General features: G+C 39.7%; 2 protein-coding genes across 3 annotated transcripts in view; one reads left to right on the forward strand and one right to left on the reverse strand.

Annotated features, from left to right (window-relative positions):
- Window positions 1-315: 315 nt before the first annotated feature.
- On the forward strand, window positions 316-4,334 carry LOC103510205 (alpha-mannosidase 2-like; the record flags this gene model as incomplete). Its single annotated transcript, XM_026824322.1, has 4 exons — window positions 316-755; window positions 2,330-2,757; window positions 2,913-3,176; window positions 3,377-4,334. Coding segments are annotated over 4 exons (1,848 nt in total), but the record flags the coding sequence as incomplete, so codon positions are not given.
- A 2,169-nt stretch (window positions 4,335-6,503) lies between these two features.
- The window catches only part of LOC103510203 (proteasome subunit beta type-4), a 19,337-nt gene continuing 9,763 nt past the window's right edge, over window positions 6,504-16,077 (reverse strand). Inside the window, exons 2-5 of one of the 2 annotated variants that reach the window (XM_026824324.1) lie at window positions 13,463-13,624; window positions 8,840-8,899; window positions 7,916-8,177; window positions 6,504-6,957 (exon numbers count right to left, since the gene is read on the reverse strand). In XM_026824324.1, the coding sequence (XP_026680125.1) occupies window positions 6,815-6,957; window positions 7,916-8,177; window positions 8,840-8,899; window positions 13,463-13,624 (627 nt within the window). In that variant the 3' untranslated portion in view covers window positions 6,504-6,814. Of the gene's footprint in view, window positions 6,958-7,915; window positions 8,178-8,839; window positions 8,900-13,462; window positions 13,756-16,077 lie in introns of those variants that run through there. The other variant, XM_008474850.2, reaches the window with a different exon arrangement.

Genomic DNA, 16,077 nt, shown 5'->3' on the forward strand with positions numbered 1-16,077 from the left:
TAAATATCATTTACATTTTTTCCCCATGTGTAATTCAACAAAACGTGTGAATGCTTTTAGAAGTCATTCAAACACAAGTACCTAATATTAAGTATAAAATGTGTATAAATGTAAATATCATTTATGTGTACATATGGAGAGAATGTCTTTGGTGTAAATATTTATAGTCAATGTTTGTTATTAAATTATATTATTTTTTATATTCCACCGTGTTTTTCTTTCTCAATCTCAATATCAATTTAATTTATTGGATTTTATGAAAGCCTACAAGTACACTTTTTTAGGTGCTTTAGCTCTATATCTCTCTAAGTTTTACTTGAGGAATATGGAAGGACTGGATCTTTGTTCCCTCACAACACTGTCATGACTCTGTTGGGAGATGATTTCCGATATGATAGGGATATGGAATGGGATCAACAATATAGAAACTACAAGAAACTGTTTGACTATATCAACTCACACAAGCATATTTACAATGCTGAAGTTTCCTTTGGAACGCCATCCGATTATTTCAATGCCGTGAGAGAACGAATGTCAAGTTTCAAAACGTTGAAAGGTGATTTCTTTGTTTACAGTGACATTTTTGCTGAAGGTCGACCTGCATATTGGAGTGGATATTATACGACGAGACCCTATTGGAAAATCTTGGATAGAGAACTTGAGAGCAATCTAAGGTCTGCAGAGATCTTATACACAGTAGCTCTCAATAAAGCCCGCAAGCAATGTTACAATAACACTGTGAAAGTTCTGGAGAGGGATTTCTAAGTTTTTATTTATCTTCCTTGTTTCTTTCCAATTTCTTTAATATCTCGTTTATCTTCTGGACAAATCTCAGGAATCTAATAGTTCAGTCGGTTCACTTCGCATCCGCAGATTGGTGGTTCGAGAAAATCCACCAATTCCTGTTGAAAAACCTTATTTTGTGACAAGCATTATTGCTTAACACAAAATAATAGAAGTACCTAGTTCTGTGTGCAGAAAAATTTCTTCGCATCCGCAGATTGGTGGTTCGAGAAAATCCAGCAATTCCTGTTGAAAAACCTTATTTTGTGACAAGCATTATTGCTTAACACAAAATAATAGAAGTAATGGAATAGCTCACAACCAGAGACTACTGCAGAACAACCAAGTGAAACAACTATTGAAATGGTTAGGAATCAGTATGAACTAGAATTTGTAGTTGAACTACCACCTTTATCCCTTATGGTGTATAGCAGAAAAATCCCACCTAGAGGCTTAGGTGCATGAATCAAAGGTCCCATAAGAGTGCGAAGCAGTTCGGTGGACTGCGTAAAACTTACGCCCAAAAAAGGGCTCCTCAACGGGCCCTTGACATCCCAAAGACATCTCCCCAAATATAACAAGGCCCCCCCGGAAACCTTCCCCCTTGCCACATATGGCCTTTGTTTTTACTGTCGTGGTAAAATTTGTCCTCAGGGTTACCTACCCATACCAGACCAATAACCAATATGTTTGTGTACTTATGTATGTACAAACATGGCTCTCTGGTCAGACTGGGAAGTTGGACTTTTCTTCTCCAACAGCTCTCTCGAGAAACATACTCGTGTTATTAGAGGGTTTCTTTCTCATTTGAGAAAATTGAGTCCATTCCTAATTCTATCCCGTGCCTTTTTTTTCTCAATTTAATCCGAGAATATCCACCTCTCTCTCTCTGACTTCCATTTCCCCCCTCTCTATCTACTTTTCTCTCTCGCTCTCTTCTCTTTCCCCTTCAATTCCCAACCTCTCTCGCTCCCTTCTACTTCGGCTCTACCTCCCTCTCTTCCCCTCCTCAATTCCCCATCTCTCCTTTCCACTTACTCCCCCCCCCTCTTTGTCTCTTTCCACTTGCTTCCCTCTCCCCTCTCACTCATTTGACCTTCAATAGTCTGAGTGAATCCATATTCTGGAATGTGAACCTTCTGTGGGAAGGTAGTAAGGGAGAGGTTGAGGAGTAAGAGAGGAGGAAGGAAAGGATAAAGAGGACGGAAAAAAGAGAGAAAGAGGCAGAGGCGATAGAGAGATGGGGAAAAAGAGGGAGTGGGGGGTAGAGAGGGAAGGAAAAAGTAGTCAACTCAGTCTGATATTTTTCCCCTTCTTACCGGTAGGGCGGTAGGTACAGTGTGTTCATAAAATCCCTCCCCTTGCTCCCGTTGGAAACCAATAGGGAGGAATAGACTTTGTTTTATAATCACCCTGTTGGTAAACTCACCCTGTATGACTGTACGTTCATATGTTTGTTTGTACATAAATATGTAGGTTGTATTTTAAGAGAATTGGAAAATTCGGAAATATAAACTCCTTGGGAATCGAAGGGAATATATTTAAGTGAAACAACTATTGAAATGGTTAGGAATCAGTATGAACTAGAATTTGTAGTTGAACTACCACCTTTATCCCTTATGGTGTATACCATCGAAGTCATTCCAAGAAAACAAAACCTTGAGGCGCATGCTATCGTGTATTGCAAGAAATGTCATCGCCATTCTTCATTCATCACAAAGAATATGTTAACTGGTGATATTCAACTTGAAAATCATGTACTAAAGCTTCTAATCGATGGTAACTCTGGGCTTCTCAGATCAATAACACAGAAGAAAACCAATAAAGTGACTCACTGCGGACTTGAGTTCTCTGCATACACTTCTGCCCAGTTTCACAGTGGTGCATATCTCTTTATGCCAGAACCAAACACTAGAGATTCAGAAAGAGAAATCCTCGATGACATTCCCAATCACAAGATTGTGATTACGTCAGGTCCTGTCTCTTCACAACTGATCGTACTCTATGGGAACTTACTGGTTCACACGATCACAATATATCACGTTTCAGTATGCCAGAACCAAACACTAGAGATTCAGAAAGAGAAATCCTCGATGACATTCCCAATCATAAGATCGTGATTACGTCAGGTCCTGTCTCTTCACAACTGATCGTACTCTATGGGAACTTACTGGTTCACACGATCACAATATATCACGTTTCAGGACCTCTCTCCCAGGGAATTTACATTGAAAACATTGTGGACTTTGATATTCCTCCCAAAAATAGAGAAACTGAACTTTTTATGAGATTCAACTCAGATCTTATGAACGGAGAACCGCCCGAGTTCTATACAGATCTAAACGGATTGAGTATGCAACGGAGAGTGAAAGTAGAACGAATCAATATTGAAGGCAACTACTTCCCCATCACGACATCAGCATTTATACAGAAAATATTGTGGACTTTGATATTCCCCCCAAAAATCGAGAAACTGAACTATTCATGAGATTCAACTCAGATCTTATGAACGGAGAACCGCCCGAGTTCTATACAGATCTGAACGGATTGAGTATGCAACGGAGAGTGAAAGTAGAACGAATCAATATTGAAGGCAACTACTTCCCCATCACGACATCAGCATTTATACAGGATCCAGAGCGTCGCCTTACACTCCTGGTGAATCATGCTCAGGGAGCAGCAGCTTGGCAACCTGGCTGGCTTGAAGTTATGCTGGATAGGAGAACGCTATATGATGATGCGAGAGGTATGGGAGAGGGAATAGTTGATAACAAAAGAACCCTATGCAAGTACTGGTTGCTTTTGGAAGACATTTCAAGTGTTGATCCATCATTGTACCAAAGTCCAAGCTTGGTTGCCAACCAATTATCGAATGGTCTTAACTACCCTCCTAATATTTTCATTTTAGAATCCAGTGATACTAGTATTAAACAAGATCAGTTACGATCAGGAGTATTTCTCTTGTCCAAACCACTTCCGTGTGATGTTCACTTGATGAACTTCCGAACATTAGCTGATCAGACATTCATGCAGTTCCCTTCCAGTTCTTCCTTGATGTTATTACAGAGACAAGGCTTTGCTTGTAATGTAGGTAGTGACTATTCTATACCGAAATGTTCATTAAACACAAACCCGAAATCCAATCCTTCAGCATTTCACTCCAAAACTCTCTTCAATGATCTACATGTTTCTTCCATACGCAAAACATCTCTAACTGGACTAAGATCAGAAGAAGAGATAACCTATTTGCATCAAGTTAAAATTAATCCTAATGATTTGGCCACGGTGAACATAACATTTTCCTATTAGTACAAGCTTGTACAAGCGTGAAATGAGTTACCATACCTATCCCACATTTTCCTCTTTGTCAAAAACTCCTGCTGAAAGAAATTTATTTTCATACAAAATTGTATTCATACCAGCTCTTCATTATCTATGGCAAAAACTTTTACTCCGTTTTACCTGCATGTTAATTTTAGTTTTGTCATGTTCATTCTATTGTCTATCTCCCAAACTCCCATACCATGAATGCCATCCATCTTCTCTTTTTCATCTTAGGCCTTTGTTTTTACTGTCGTGGTAAAATTTGTCCTCAGAGTTACCTACCCATACCAGACCAATAACCAATATGTTTGTGTACTTATGTATGTACAAACATGGCTCTGTGGTCAGACTGGGAAATTGGACTTTCCTTCTCCAACAGCTCTCTCGAGAAACATACTCGTGTTATTAGAGGGAAGAAACCCTCGTTTGAGAAAATTGAGTCCATTCCTAATTCTATCCCGTGCCTTTTTTTTTCTCCATTTAATCCGAGAATATCCAACTCTCTCTCTCTCTCTCTCTCTCTCTCTCTCTCTCTCTCTCTCTCTCTACAAATTTCGAGGGTCTCCCGCGTGCAAACTCGAAAAAAGACCTCTATGGAGCCCCGAAAAACCGATAAAGAGTAAGATCAAATGGGAAATTTTCCTTTTGTGTTTTGAACAGAGTTATGGGGAACACACGTCATTGAGTTAAACTCGAAAAAAGACCTCTATGGAGCCCCGAAAAACCGATAAAGAGTAAGATCAAATGGGAAATTTTCCTTTTGTGTTTTGAATAGACAAATTTCATCAAACTCAGACGAGAATATAACCTTCGCGATTTTTTTGTGGGACATATCTACAGAATACAGACAAGAAATTTACACGGAAACTTAAAGGCAAGATTGTCAAATTAAAACGTTCGTTCCAAAATTCAAATTATCTGTTCGCACCACCTACATAACTCAATAACGTTCCAATTGGAGTAAGTAATGTTCCTAGTGGGAAATCTATATCTGGAAACAAAGGAAACGCAGGTAAAGAAATTCAAATTATCTGTTCGCACCACCTACATAACTCAATAACATTCCAATTGGAGTAAGTAATGTTCCTAGTGGGAAATCTATATCTGGAAACAAAGGAAATGCAGGTAAACCTGATGTATTAAATTTATTCGCAGGTAAACCTGATGTATTAAATTTATTTGCAATAGAGAGAGAATTGAGAGCAGCTGGTGTTAGCTTATATCAAATTGTTCGAGTTTTCTCTTACAGATGGGAATTGGATGTACGTTCTGATTATTATGGTCCCGAACACACGAACTAGCACACTAGCAGGGACGTTTTCATAGTAGAAATGTGTTGTAAGCTCTAAGTCGTGAGATCGATTCCCGCCCGGAGGATTTTATCTACAGATAAGATTCGTTTACTGTACGGCTGGCTTTCTCCTTTCCTGTTTTCCCTACCCCTTCTCTTCGGGACGATAAGAACTTAGCAGTTATCGTTCCCTGTATCAAACCTCTTAAAAAATGAATAATAATAATCACTGCGGTTTACAAGGCTCAACATTTAAATGAAGGAAAAGAAGAAGCAAACAAACCCTCCTACTTTTCTACAATCTTTCCGGTAGGTAGGTTGTAGGTAGCTAAGAATATTAAGAGTAGGTAGGTAATAATAATAATAATAATAATAGTGCTTATTTATACTGCTCGCATAGGACAGAAAAGTCCCTTTACACCAGCAGTAGGCTACTACTATTATTGTGGTCAAATTCTCAAATTATATTGAGGATAAAATTCCATACCTCGGCTGGGATTGAACCCACGCCCTCCTGTTTACCAGGCGAGCGCCTTGACCACTACACCACCAATGTACCCACACTTTGCAAGTGAATAACTGTGCCAATAAGCCCTTGAGTAGAATAACTGTGCCAATAAGCCCTTGAGTAGAACACCACTACACCACCGAGGCAGGTAACTTCTAGGTAGGCTTGCCAAATATCCAAAATGTCGATTCGGGACGCGAATCCGCGAACATAATTGCCAAATCCGCGAACTCGTTCAGTCAGGCAGGTACAAAATATTTTCTTCTCTATATCAGTTCTATTGAATTTCATTATTAATAATTGATTCCTCATTTTCCAAGTTATCCCTGGAGGCTCATGATACCTACCTATATTAAGAGAAACTTGTGTGTGACAGGCTTGAGTGAAACTTACACTTGTATTTATGAACAAGAATGATCGTCTTTAGATCAGTCTCAAATGCCTTGAGACTATGCTTAGCACGAACTTAAGAGCCAGCATTTTGTTCATAAATATGGGTGTTACTGAAGGTTGAAGTTGAAGGCTAAGTTCAATGTGATTGGAAGCAAGTCTAAGTTGTATTTTATCATCGTACTTTTTATTACTCCACGTGTTAAATCCAGCCTTTGAAATAACCAAATTGTAAGGTCATCTTCTCAACTAACAAGGCCATTCTTTTAATTAACCATCTGTTAAGGCCATCTTCTGTATTAACCACCTCCAAGATGTCCTTATAAGGTCATCCTTTTAATTAACCAACTGTTAAGACCATCCTTTTAATTAACCATCTCATAAGACCATCTTCTGCATTAACCACATCCAAGATGTCCTTATAAGGTCATCCTTTTAATTAACCAACTGTTAAGACCATCCTTTTAATTAACCACCTCATAAGGCCATCTTCTGCATTAACCACCTCCAGGATGTCCTTATAAGGTGATTTTCTCAATCTTGGCTACCTTCTCGTCCACTATACCAACATAATAGCTAGGATGTGCTAGGGCATGTCTTCTGGCTAAGATCTGCATACTTTGCTTCACTAGATCCCTCGCCTCCTGTTCTTTTATTTCACCTGAAACAGTCAGTCAAATCCAATAAAATTAAAAAAAAATTACCTAAAGCTCAGAACTTTCGGGACCCTAAGCAAAGCTTAAGGTCCCGAAATCGAAGAGAGAAGGAAGACAGGATAGGAGAAAGCCAGTCGTTCCGAGAACGAACATTATCCGTTCAGGATAAAATCCGCCCCCAGGTGGAAATCGAACCCGCGGCCTAGCGCTTACAAGGCAGACGCGCTACCAACTAAGCTGGCAAAAACAGATCCTTAATTGTTCTTTCGAGGTTGAATGGTCCCCGATACAGCAACACGTGATGTCCCAAATCGTCTCCTATCCACATATCACACACAACCTCATTCGAATTCCTTACCTCTCTTAGCCAGCTCATTTTTCAAGTACGGCAAAATCATCTTTGCCGCGGGACTCTAAGCTCAGCTTAAGGTCCCGAAATCGAAGAGAGAAGGAAGACAGGATAGGAGAAAGCCAGTCGTTCCGAGAACGAACTTTATCCGTTCAGGATAAAATCCGCCCCAGGCGGAAATCGAACCCGCGGCCTAGCGCTTACAAGGCAAACGCGCTACCAACTAAGCTAACTAAGCAGGCAAAAACAGATCCTTAATTGGTCTTTCGAGGCTGAATGGTCCCCGATACAGCAACACGTGATGTCCCAAATCGTCTCTTATCCACATATCACACACAACCTCATTCGAATTCCTTACCTCTCTTAGCCAGCTCATTTTTCAAGTACGGCAAAATCATCTTTGCCGCCTCAGGATAAAATCCGCCCCAGGCGGAAATCGAACCCGCGGCCTAGCGCTTACAAGGCAGACGCGCTACCAACTAAGCTAACTAAGCTGGCAAAAACAGATCCTTATTTGGTCTTTCGAGGTTGAATGGTCCCCGATACAGCAACACGTGATGTCCCAAATCGCCTCCTATCCACATATCACACACAACCTCATTCGAATCCCTTACCTCTCTTAGCCAGCTCATTCTTCAAGTACGGCAAAATCATCTTTGCCGCAAACCCAGTCGCGGCCACACGATCGCGGCACACATAACCCCTCTGGTCTAACATACACAGGTACGGCAACCCCTTTACAATCCCGCCTAGAACCAGGTCTAACCGCAGTGGAGTAGCTTTGATGGAACGGTTGTACAGTCCGGCCCGTAAAAAATCTTCCAGGGTTACAGGGTCGAGTCCAGGGTCTCCTCGAGCTTTATCTTCCACAACACCCTGTAATTTAAGTTGAATTCGTACAACCAAACATGAAAAGTAACAAAAGTCTTCTATTTGTAGGTTCTTTGTTTCTGGAGCAACTTTCATTTGGTAGTGTCCTAATTTAGAGACTTAAAAAAGAGGTTTAATAGGGGGAACTGTAATTACTCAGGTCTTATCGTCCCGAACCCGAAATCGAAGGAAGACAGGTACAAACAAACATGAAAAGTAACAAAAGTCTTCTGTTTGTAGGTTCTTTGTGTCTGGAGCAACTTTCATTTGGTAGTGCCTTAATTTAGAGACTTAAAAAAGAGGTTTGATAGGGGGAACTGTAATTACTCAGGTCTTATCGTCCCGAACCCGAAATCGAAGAAAGAAGGAAGACAGGACAGGAGAAAGCCAGCCGTTCCTAGAACGAAACTTATCTGCCAACAACTGCTAATCCCAGTGGGTCTGTCTCAAAGTTTTGCTACTTTACTGAGATTAGGAAGAAAGCTGGGATGTCGAATACACCCCCGCAGGTTGGGATTTCGGGGGCTAAAGGTCGCCCAGGGGTGCTTGAAGAAGAAGAGTATAATACCAACAGTTTAATAGATTGATACCTATAATTTTGTTTATTACATATAATTTAAATATGAAAATAAAAAAAGTAATAGGTAATATAAAGAAGGTTTTGTTACCTGCAAATACTGGAGATCAGCAAAATTATTGCCGCCTCCCAGTAGTATAGACTCGTTGACCTTGATAAATTTATTTGAAATAGAGAGAGAATTGAGAGCAGCTGGTGTTAGCTTAAATCAAATTGTTCGAGTTTTCTCTTACAGATGGGAATTGTATGTACTGATTATTATGGTCCCGAACACACGAACTAGCACACTAGCAGGGACGTTTTCATAGTAGAAATGTGTTGTAAGCTCTAAGTTGTGAGGTGACTTGTATGTCACCGACAGTGACTTGTATGTTACCGAGAGTGATTTGTATGTTACCGACAGTGACTTGTATGTTATCGAGGTGACTTGTATGTTACCGACAGTGACTTGTATGTTACCGACAGTGACTTGTATGTTACCGACAGTGACTTGTATGTTATCTCGCCCGGAGGATTTTATCTACAGATAGGATTCGTTTACGATACGGCTGGCTTTCTCCTTTCCTGTTTTCCCTACCCCTTCTCTTCGGGACGATAAGAACTTAGCAGTTATCGTTCCCTGTATCAAACCGATGATTTTATCTACAGATAAGATTTGTTTACTGAACGGCTGGCTTTCTCCTTTCCTGTTTTCCCTACCCCTTCTCTTCGGGACGATAAGAACTTAGCAGTTATAGTTCCCTCTATCAAACCTCTTAAAAAATTAATAATAATAATCACTGCGGTTTACAAGGCTCAACATTTGAATAAAGGAAAAGAAGAAGCAAACAAACCCTCCACAATCTTTCCGGTAGGTAGGTAGCTACGAATATTAAGAGTAGGTAGGCTCTTTTCTAAGCCTTTAGTACGCCTTTGATGTGAAACAGGAGTTTAAGTTTTCCTTTTGCAGCAAAGAAAGGTGAAAATTGAGTAAATAAATAATAAAAAGAAGGATATTAAACGACTAGAAATAGAGTGACTTGTACGTTACCGATAGTAACTTGTATGTTACCGACAGTGACTTGTATGTTACCGACAGTGACTTGTATGTTACCGACAGTGACTTGTATGTATGTCACCGACAGTGACTTGTATGTATGTCACCGACAGTGACTTGTATGTATGCGACAGTGACTTGTATGTCACCGACAGTGACTTGTATGTTACCGACAGTGACTGTTATGTTACCGAGAGTGACTTGTATGTTAACGTCAGGGAGTTGTATGTTAGCACCATAACTTGACTAACTTGACTTGCCTTTAATACTATGACCAAGACACAAACGTGATCCCATGGACATGGACAAAGGAACAACAAGCTCAAGGACAAATTCAAAATCACAAGTTTCCGAAAAAAAAAAAAAAATAAATAAATAAATAAAAAGCCGGTCCAATCGACTGTCCGGCCACCACAATAGAAATTTTTTGAAAAATTCTATTTCCTTTGGTTATAATTTAATTTTAATTCATAATATTTATTTTATTTAAATCATAATTCTATTCCATTGTAGTCTATAAGTCTACTTATATGTACATAAAAGTGTTCTAATCAAGTCCAAGATTTACATAAAAGCTTTCCGGACGGGAAATTGCCGGCGGCTTTTCACGATCGACGTCCTCTTCGTCAGATCTCTAACTTGGGATGTCAGGGCTCTCAAGGATCGCGCTCCCAGGGTGTTGTCCTTGACACAATCCTTACTCAGGATCTCCAGCACCAGGATCCCACAGGATAACAAGATGGCGAGGAAGTAAACAAACAGGACGCCGGCAATGTGGTCCATCCGGACTTCACTACTGATGAGGTCTTTGGATTCTGGCATGGCGCGGGATAACCACTTCTTCTGCAGGTAGTCCAGAATACCGGCCGAGTGCATGCGGAAAATTCTGGAATAACAAAACATTAGCCTAGTTAGCTTGGTTTGCTAGCGCGTCTGCCTTGAAAGCGCTAGGCCGCGGTTTCGATTCCCGCCCGGGGTGGATTTCATCCTGAACGGATAATGTTCTTTCTCGGAACGGCTGGCATTCTCCTATCCCGTCTACCTTCTCTCTTCGATCTTAAGACGATAAGTCCTTAGCAGTTACAGTTCCCTCTATCAAACATGAAGAGTAGTGTAATTTTGTCAATAATCCTAAGAGTGGAGCCGGGAAAAGCCAACCAGTATGCGATTGTCCAGATCCGGTCACCCATTTGGAGCAACTTTGCTTAATTAACTTCAGTGATCCATTTGGGAACTCCAGCTTGTCTTTGAACAGGTCAACAGGACCTTGGCTAGTATTATTTTGTATGAATGCCGTGTAACTATTTAAGTATGCAATGTGCAACATACAAATTAGTGGAGATGTCTAGAGTTCATTTGCTTCTTTACGAGTAGGTATACTAGGTATACTGCTATACTCCTATAAAGCTAGTTACCTAGGTCAGTCTTCGTTAATTTTCGAAGAGTGTAGTAGGTACGAGAAGGTATAAGTTTAAAAAGAAATCTCTTATTTTGCAAGGAAAAGAGAACATTTTCTTCTTAATAAGCGACCTTTGGGTTTCGAAATACCTCAGAAGTCTCCCCATTAAATGTTAATTAAAATTTTTAATGTGTGCACGTAGCTTGATCATTAATTTAGTTTCAAAGGACATTTTTTTTTTTTTTCTTCTTTATCTTTGAACAGGATCTTGGCTAATAGTATTATTTTGTATGAATGCCGTGTAACTATTTAAGTATGCAATGTGCAACATACAAATTAGTGGAGATGTCTAGTTCATTAATTTGTTTCTTTACGAGTAGGTATTACCTAACTAGGTAGTGCTTGCTGGAGCCAGCCTAGTTAGCTTAGTTGGTAGTGCGTCTGCCTTGTAAGCGCTAGGCCGCGGGTTCGATTCCTGCCCGGGGCGGATTTTATATCAAATTTTATAATATTATTTAAACATTTTAATTTATTGTATTTTCCTTTCGAAGTTACTTTCCGTATTTTATTTTTGTAACAAATCGAACAATATCAGTATTTACAATTCCCATGACAAATTATTTGGAAATATTTTCCAATCCTTGTGAGTCGTATTATTTTTTATACAATTTTTATTTTTATTCCTTTTATTTTCTCCGACCTGATAGATGTATTTTATTTAAACCGTACCTACATATTTAAAGAGCATTTAATGATCCTATATACTTTTGTTATTTTTCCCGATGATCTCTTAAATGGCCGCTATGCATTATAGTAATTTTCTTTTCACTAGACACTATCCTAACGGTTGATTTGATAAATTATTTATTAAAAAAAAAGTTCCAACTTAAAACCATCAGTAGATATCCGTATTTGTATACTAATGAAATTAACTATCCTAATAAATTACTGTAGGTAAGTGTTACCCATTTGGTAGTTCTGAACTGTAATAACTCTCCTTCGGACTTTATGATTGTCCTCATTATTACCTCCAGTATTCAGCGTCTGCAACTCCATTTTTCTCTCTCGCTTTTTTTATCTATCCAATTTATTTGCATTTTCTAACGAAAAAACAGTGCTTTCATGCTTTGAGAAGTACAAACTTATCTTTTGTTTGTTTTATAGGACTTTAAGCTCAGCTTAAGGTCCCGAAATCGAAGAGAGAAGGAAGACAGGATAGGAGAAAGCCAGTCGTTCCGAGAACGAACATTATCCGCTCAGGATAAAATCCGCCCCAGGCGGAAATCGAACCCGCGGCCTAGCGCTTACAAGGCAGACGCGCTACCAACTAAGCTAACTAAGCTGGCAAAAACAGATCCTTATTTGGTCTTTCGAGGTTGAATGGTCCCCGATACAGCAACACGTGATGTCCCAAATCGCCTCCTATCCACATATCACACACAACCTCATTCGAATCCCTTACCTCTCTTAGCCAGCTCATTCTTCAAGTACGGCAAAATCATCTTTGCCGCAAATCCAGTCGCGGCCACACGATCGCGGCACACATAACCCCTCTGATCTAACATACACAGGTACGGCAACCCCTTTACAATCCCGCCTAGAACCAGGTCTAACCGGAGTGGAGTAGCTTTGATGGAACGGTTGTACAGTCCGGCCCGTAAGAAATCTTCCAGGGTTACAGGGTCGAGTCCAGGGTCTCCTCGAGCTTTATCTTCCACAACACCCTGTAATTTAAGTTGAATTCGTACAACCAAACATGAAAAGTAACAAAAGTCTTCTATTTGTAGGTTCTTTGTTTCTGGAGCAACTTTCATTTGGTAGTGTCCTAATTTAGAGACTTAAAAAAGAGGTTTAATAGGGGGAACTGTAATTACTCAGGTCTTATCGTCCCAAACCCCAAATCGAAGGAAGACAGGATAGGAGAAAGCCAGCCGTTCCTAGAACGAAACTTGTCTGCCAACAACTGCTAATCCCAGTGGGTCTGTCTCAAAGTTTTGCTACTTTACTGAGATTAGGAAGAAAGCTGGGATGTCGAATACACCCCCGCAGGCTGGGATTTTTGGGGCTAAAGGTCGCCCAGGGGTGCTTGAAGAAGAAGAAGAGTATAATACCAACAGTTCAATAGAGCACCTCTTCATTGATACCTATAATTTTGTTTATTACATATAATTTAAATATGAAAATACAAAAAAGTAATAATATAAAGAAGGTTTTGTTACCTGCAAATACTGGAGATCAGCAAAATTATTGCCGCCTCCCAGTAGTATAGACTCGTTGACCTTGACAATCCTCTGAGCGTTGCAGAATAGAGCAAGACCCTCAAACGACACCAGAGAATCGGCCGCTAACAGTACACCCCGGTCAAATTGGAGGCCGAACACAGAAGCACAGCTGAGTGGCTGAGGAGGTTGGACGGCCGGTTTGGCCTTTTTACAGTCCGCCTTGTCACACATTGGGCGAACTTTTTCGACGGTGGATTCGAGAAAATTTGGGAAATTTTGGGTTTTTCGAAAGTGGAGTTGAGGATAACGGAATATTTCTTTCTTTTTCCTAACGGTGAATTTGCGATGAATAGAAGAGAAAAGTGGAGTTGAGGATAACGGAATATTTCTTTCTTTTTCCTAACGGTGAATTTGCGATGAATAGAAGAGTTTGGACCTTTGTTTATTTAACACTTTTATTTATTTACACGCTAAGCAACAATTTTACACTTTTTTGACAATTGAAATTTTTGTTTTAGAGGCCAATAAAAAATTAACGTAAATAATTATAATATGGCAATGGCCAAATTATGAAATATAGCCGAATATAAACAAGCTTTTCAGTGTACCATTACCAATCCTTTTGAGAGAATTACCAGTCTATCTTTTCCCATCTTTCTACTTCTCTTCTATCCCTTCCCATTTCTCTACTTTTATCTAACTCTACTGTTTCTCAACTCTCATCCATCTCTTCCCATTTCTCTACTTTTATCTAACTCTACTCTACTGTTTCTCTACTCTTAATTCATCTCTCCCAACTCCATTTTATACTAACTTTTGGTCTACTCTACTGCTATTATTTCTACTCTTTCATCTATTACCCCCTTTTTCTGTCTAGTAATTTTCTAAATTTCTAATTTTCTAGTAGTTCTATCATTCTTGTCTCTCTCTCCTCTTTTACTATACCCTTTCTAAATTTCTACCCCATTCACAGTTTATTTTCAAGCCACGTTCTTCTTCCTCTTCCTCTTTTTTTCCTTTTCATTCAAAAATGTACAATCCAGTTCGCTCGAGAAATACATTTTCGTTGCCGATTTCAAAAATTTTTACTCTACGATTTTTTTCATCTTCTTCCTTTACATACCCACATGTTGTTTCGAATGTTGGATTATCTATGCAGACAATGGGTTTTGTCTCAATTGAGCTCCTGCACTGAATTTCAGAAGAAATTCGTAATGTCGAAAATATCCCTGCAGGCTTGGATTTTAAAGAATGTGCACGGGACACAAAAGCTACACGAGACGAAAACTTTCATGTGGTTGGGAAACATGAAAAAGAGAACATGAAGAAGAATTATGTCAAAGAGAACATGCGAGGATGAGAAAGGACCGAAAAAGAGTTGAAAATAAGGCACTTTGGAGGGTACATATTTATAAAGTACATGCCTATGTACAATTGTACATATATATTACCTATCTATATCTTAAGCACAAAGAATAGGTACTTGAGTTTGGAATTTTGATACCTGCTTTCAGCTTAATTTCAGTCAGGTGTTGTAACGTCAAAGAAGAATTTCAACTTGAGTGGCAACACGTGTAGAATGGTGTGTGTACACAAAAATGATTGATGAGTGGATGTTTTAGAGTCTCTCACTCAAAGAGAACTCAATTATTTCCATAACTCTCCTTTTTTCAGAGGTTTGATAGAGGGATCTGTAACTGCTAAGGTCTTTTCATCTCGAAAGCGAAGTTAGAAGGCAGGATAGGAGAAAGCCAGCCGTTCCGAGAACGAACCTTATCTGTTTAGGAGAAAATTCGCCCCGGGCGGGATCGAACCTGCGACCTAGCGCATAGAAGGGAGACGCACTACCCTTTAAGTTAACTAGGCTGGCCCTCTTACTTGTCTCCCTTCTATCAGCATTTATTTATTATTTATTTTATAAGTTTCCATTTATTAGTTTTTCAATACAATTCTCTCAGTTAAATAAATAGGCAACAAATGGTATACCCATCCGTAAAAGCCGGAGCTTGTGCCGGAGCATGATAGATAATAGACGAAAGACAAGAAACCAACTCTACTTAACAATGTATAAATCAAGAAATGTAAGACACAACATCATGTTTGTCCATTTTGAACTCTCTTCTGGCTGCACACAACTTCATTTCTGCTCTTCAAAACATCTACAAAACACAATTTCTACAAATAACAAATAACTTCATCTTCGAGATAACTACAGGGAAGGGTGCACACAGTTCTATTTGTTTCTATGGGAAACTATTACTTTTCTTTTTCTTCATTTCAGGGCCGCCCGAGGCATCCTGGATTTTGTCGAGGGTTTGGACTCTCAATTAAATCCTATAGTTACGGGCCTGCCTCATTTTCCGTCCATACAGGGCTGTATTTAGGGGGCCCGAAGGGGCCTTGTGTCCCCCTAGACCTTTTAATGTGCTCTTTTACTGTGGGGCCGGACAGAAAAAATTTCGGCATTCATCCCCTCGATACACCACTGGTTTTAATCTTGGACCCCCCTCAATAAAATCCTAGGTTCGGACCTGCTTCCTGCTTCATTTGCCATTCCGACATTTATCTCAAGAACGTGTTTCCATATGAAGAGACTCCCCCAAGGCTCTTGCTTGAAATGGAAGATAGAACAGTGCTGGTAAAACTCCGAGATGCGAAAACAGTGATGTGCT

The sequence above is a fragment of the Diaphorina citri genome, unplaced genomic scaffold (genome assembly GCF_000475195.1).
Source record: "Diaphorina citri unplaced genomic scaffold, Diaci psyllid genome assembly version 1.1 scaffold573, whole genome shotgun sequence".
Taxonomy (NCBI): Eukaryota; Metazoa; Arthropoda; class Insecta; order Hemiptera; family Psyllidae; genus Diaphorina; species Diaphorina citri.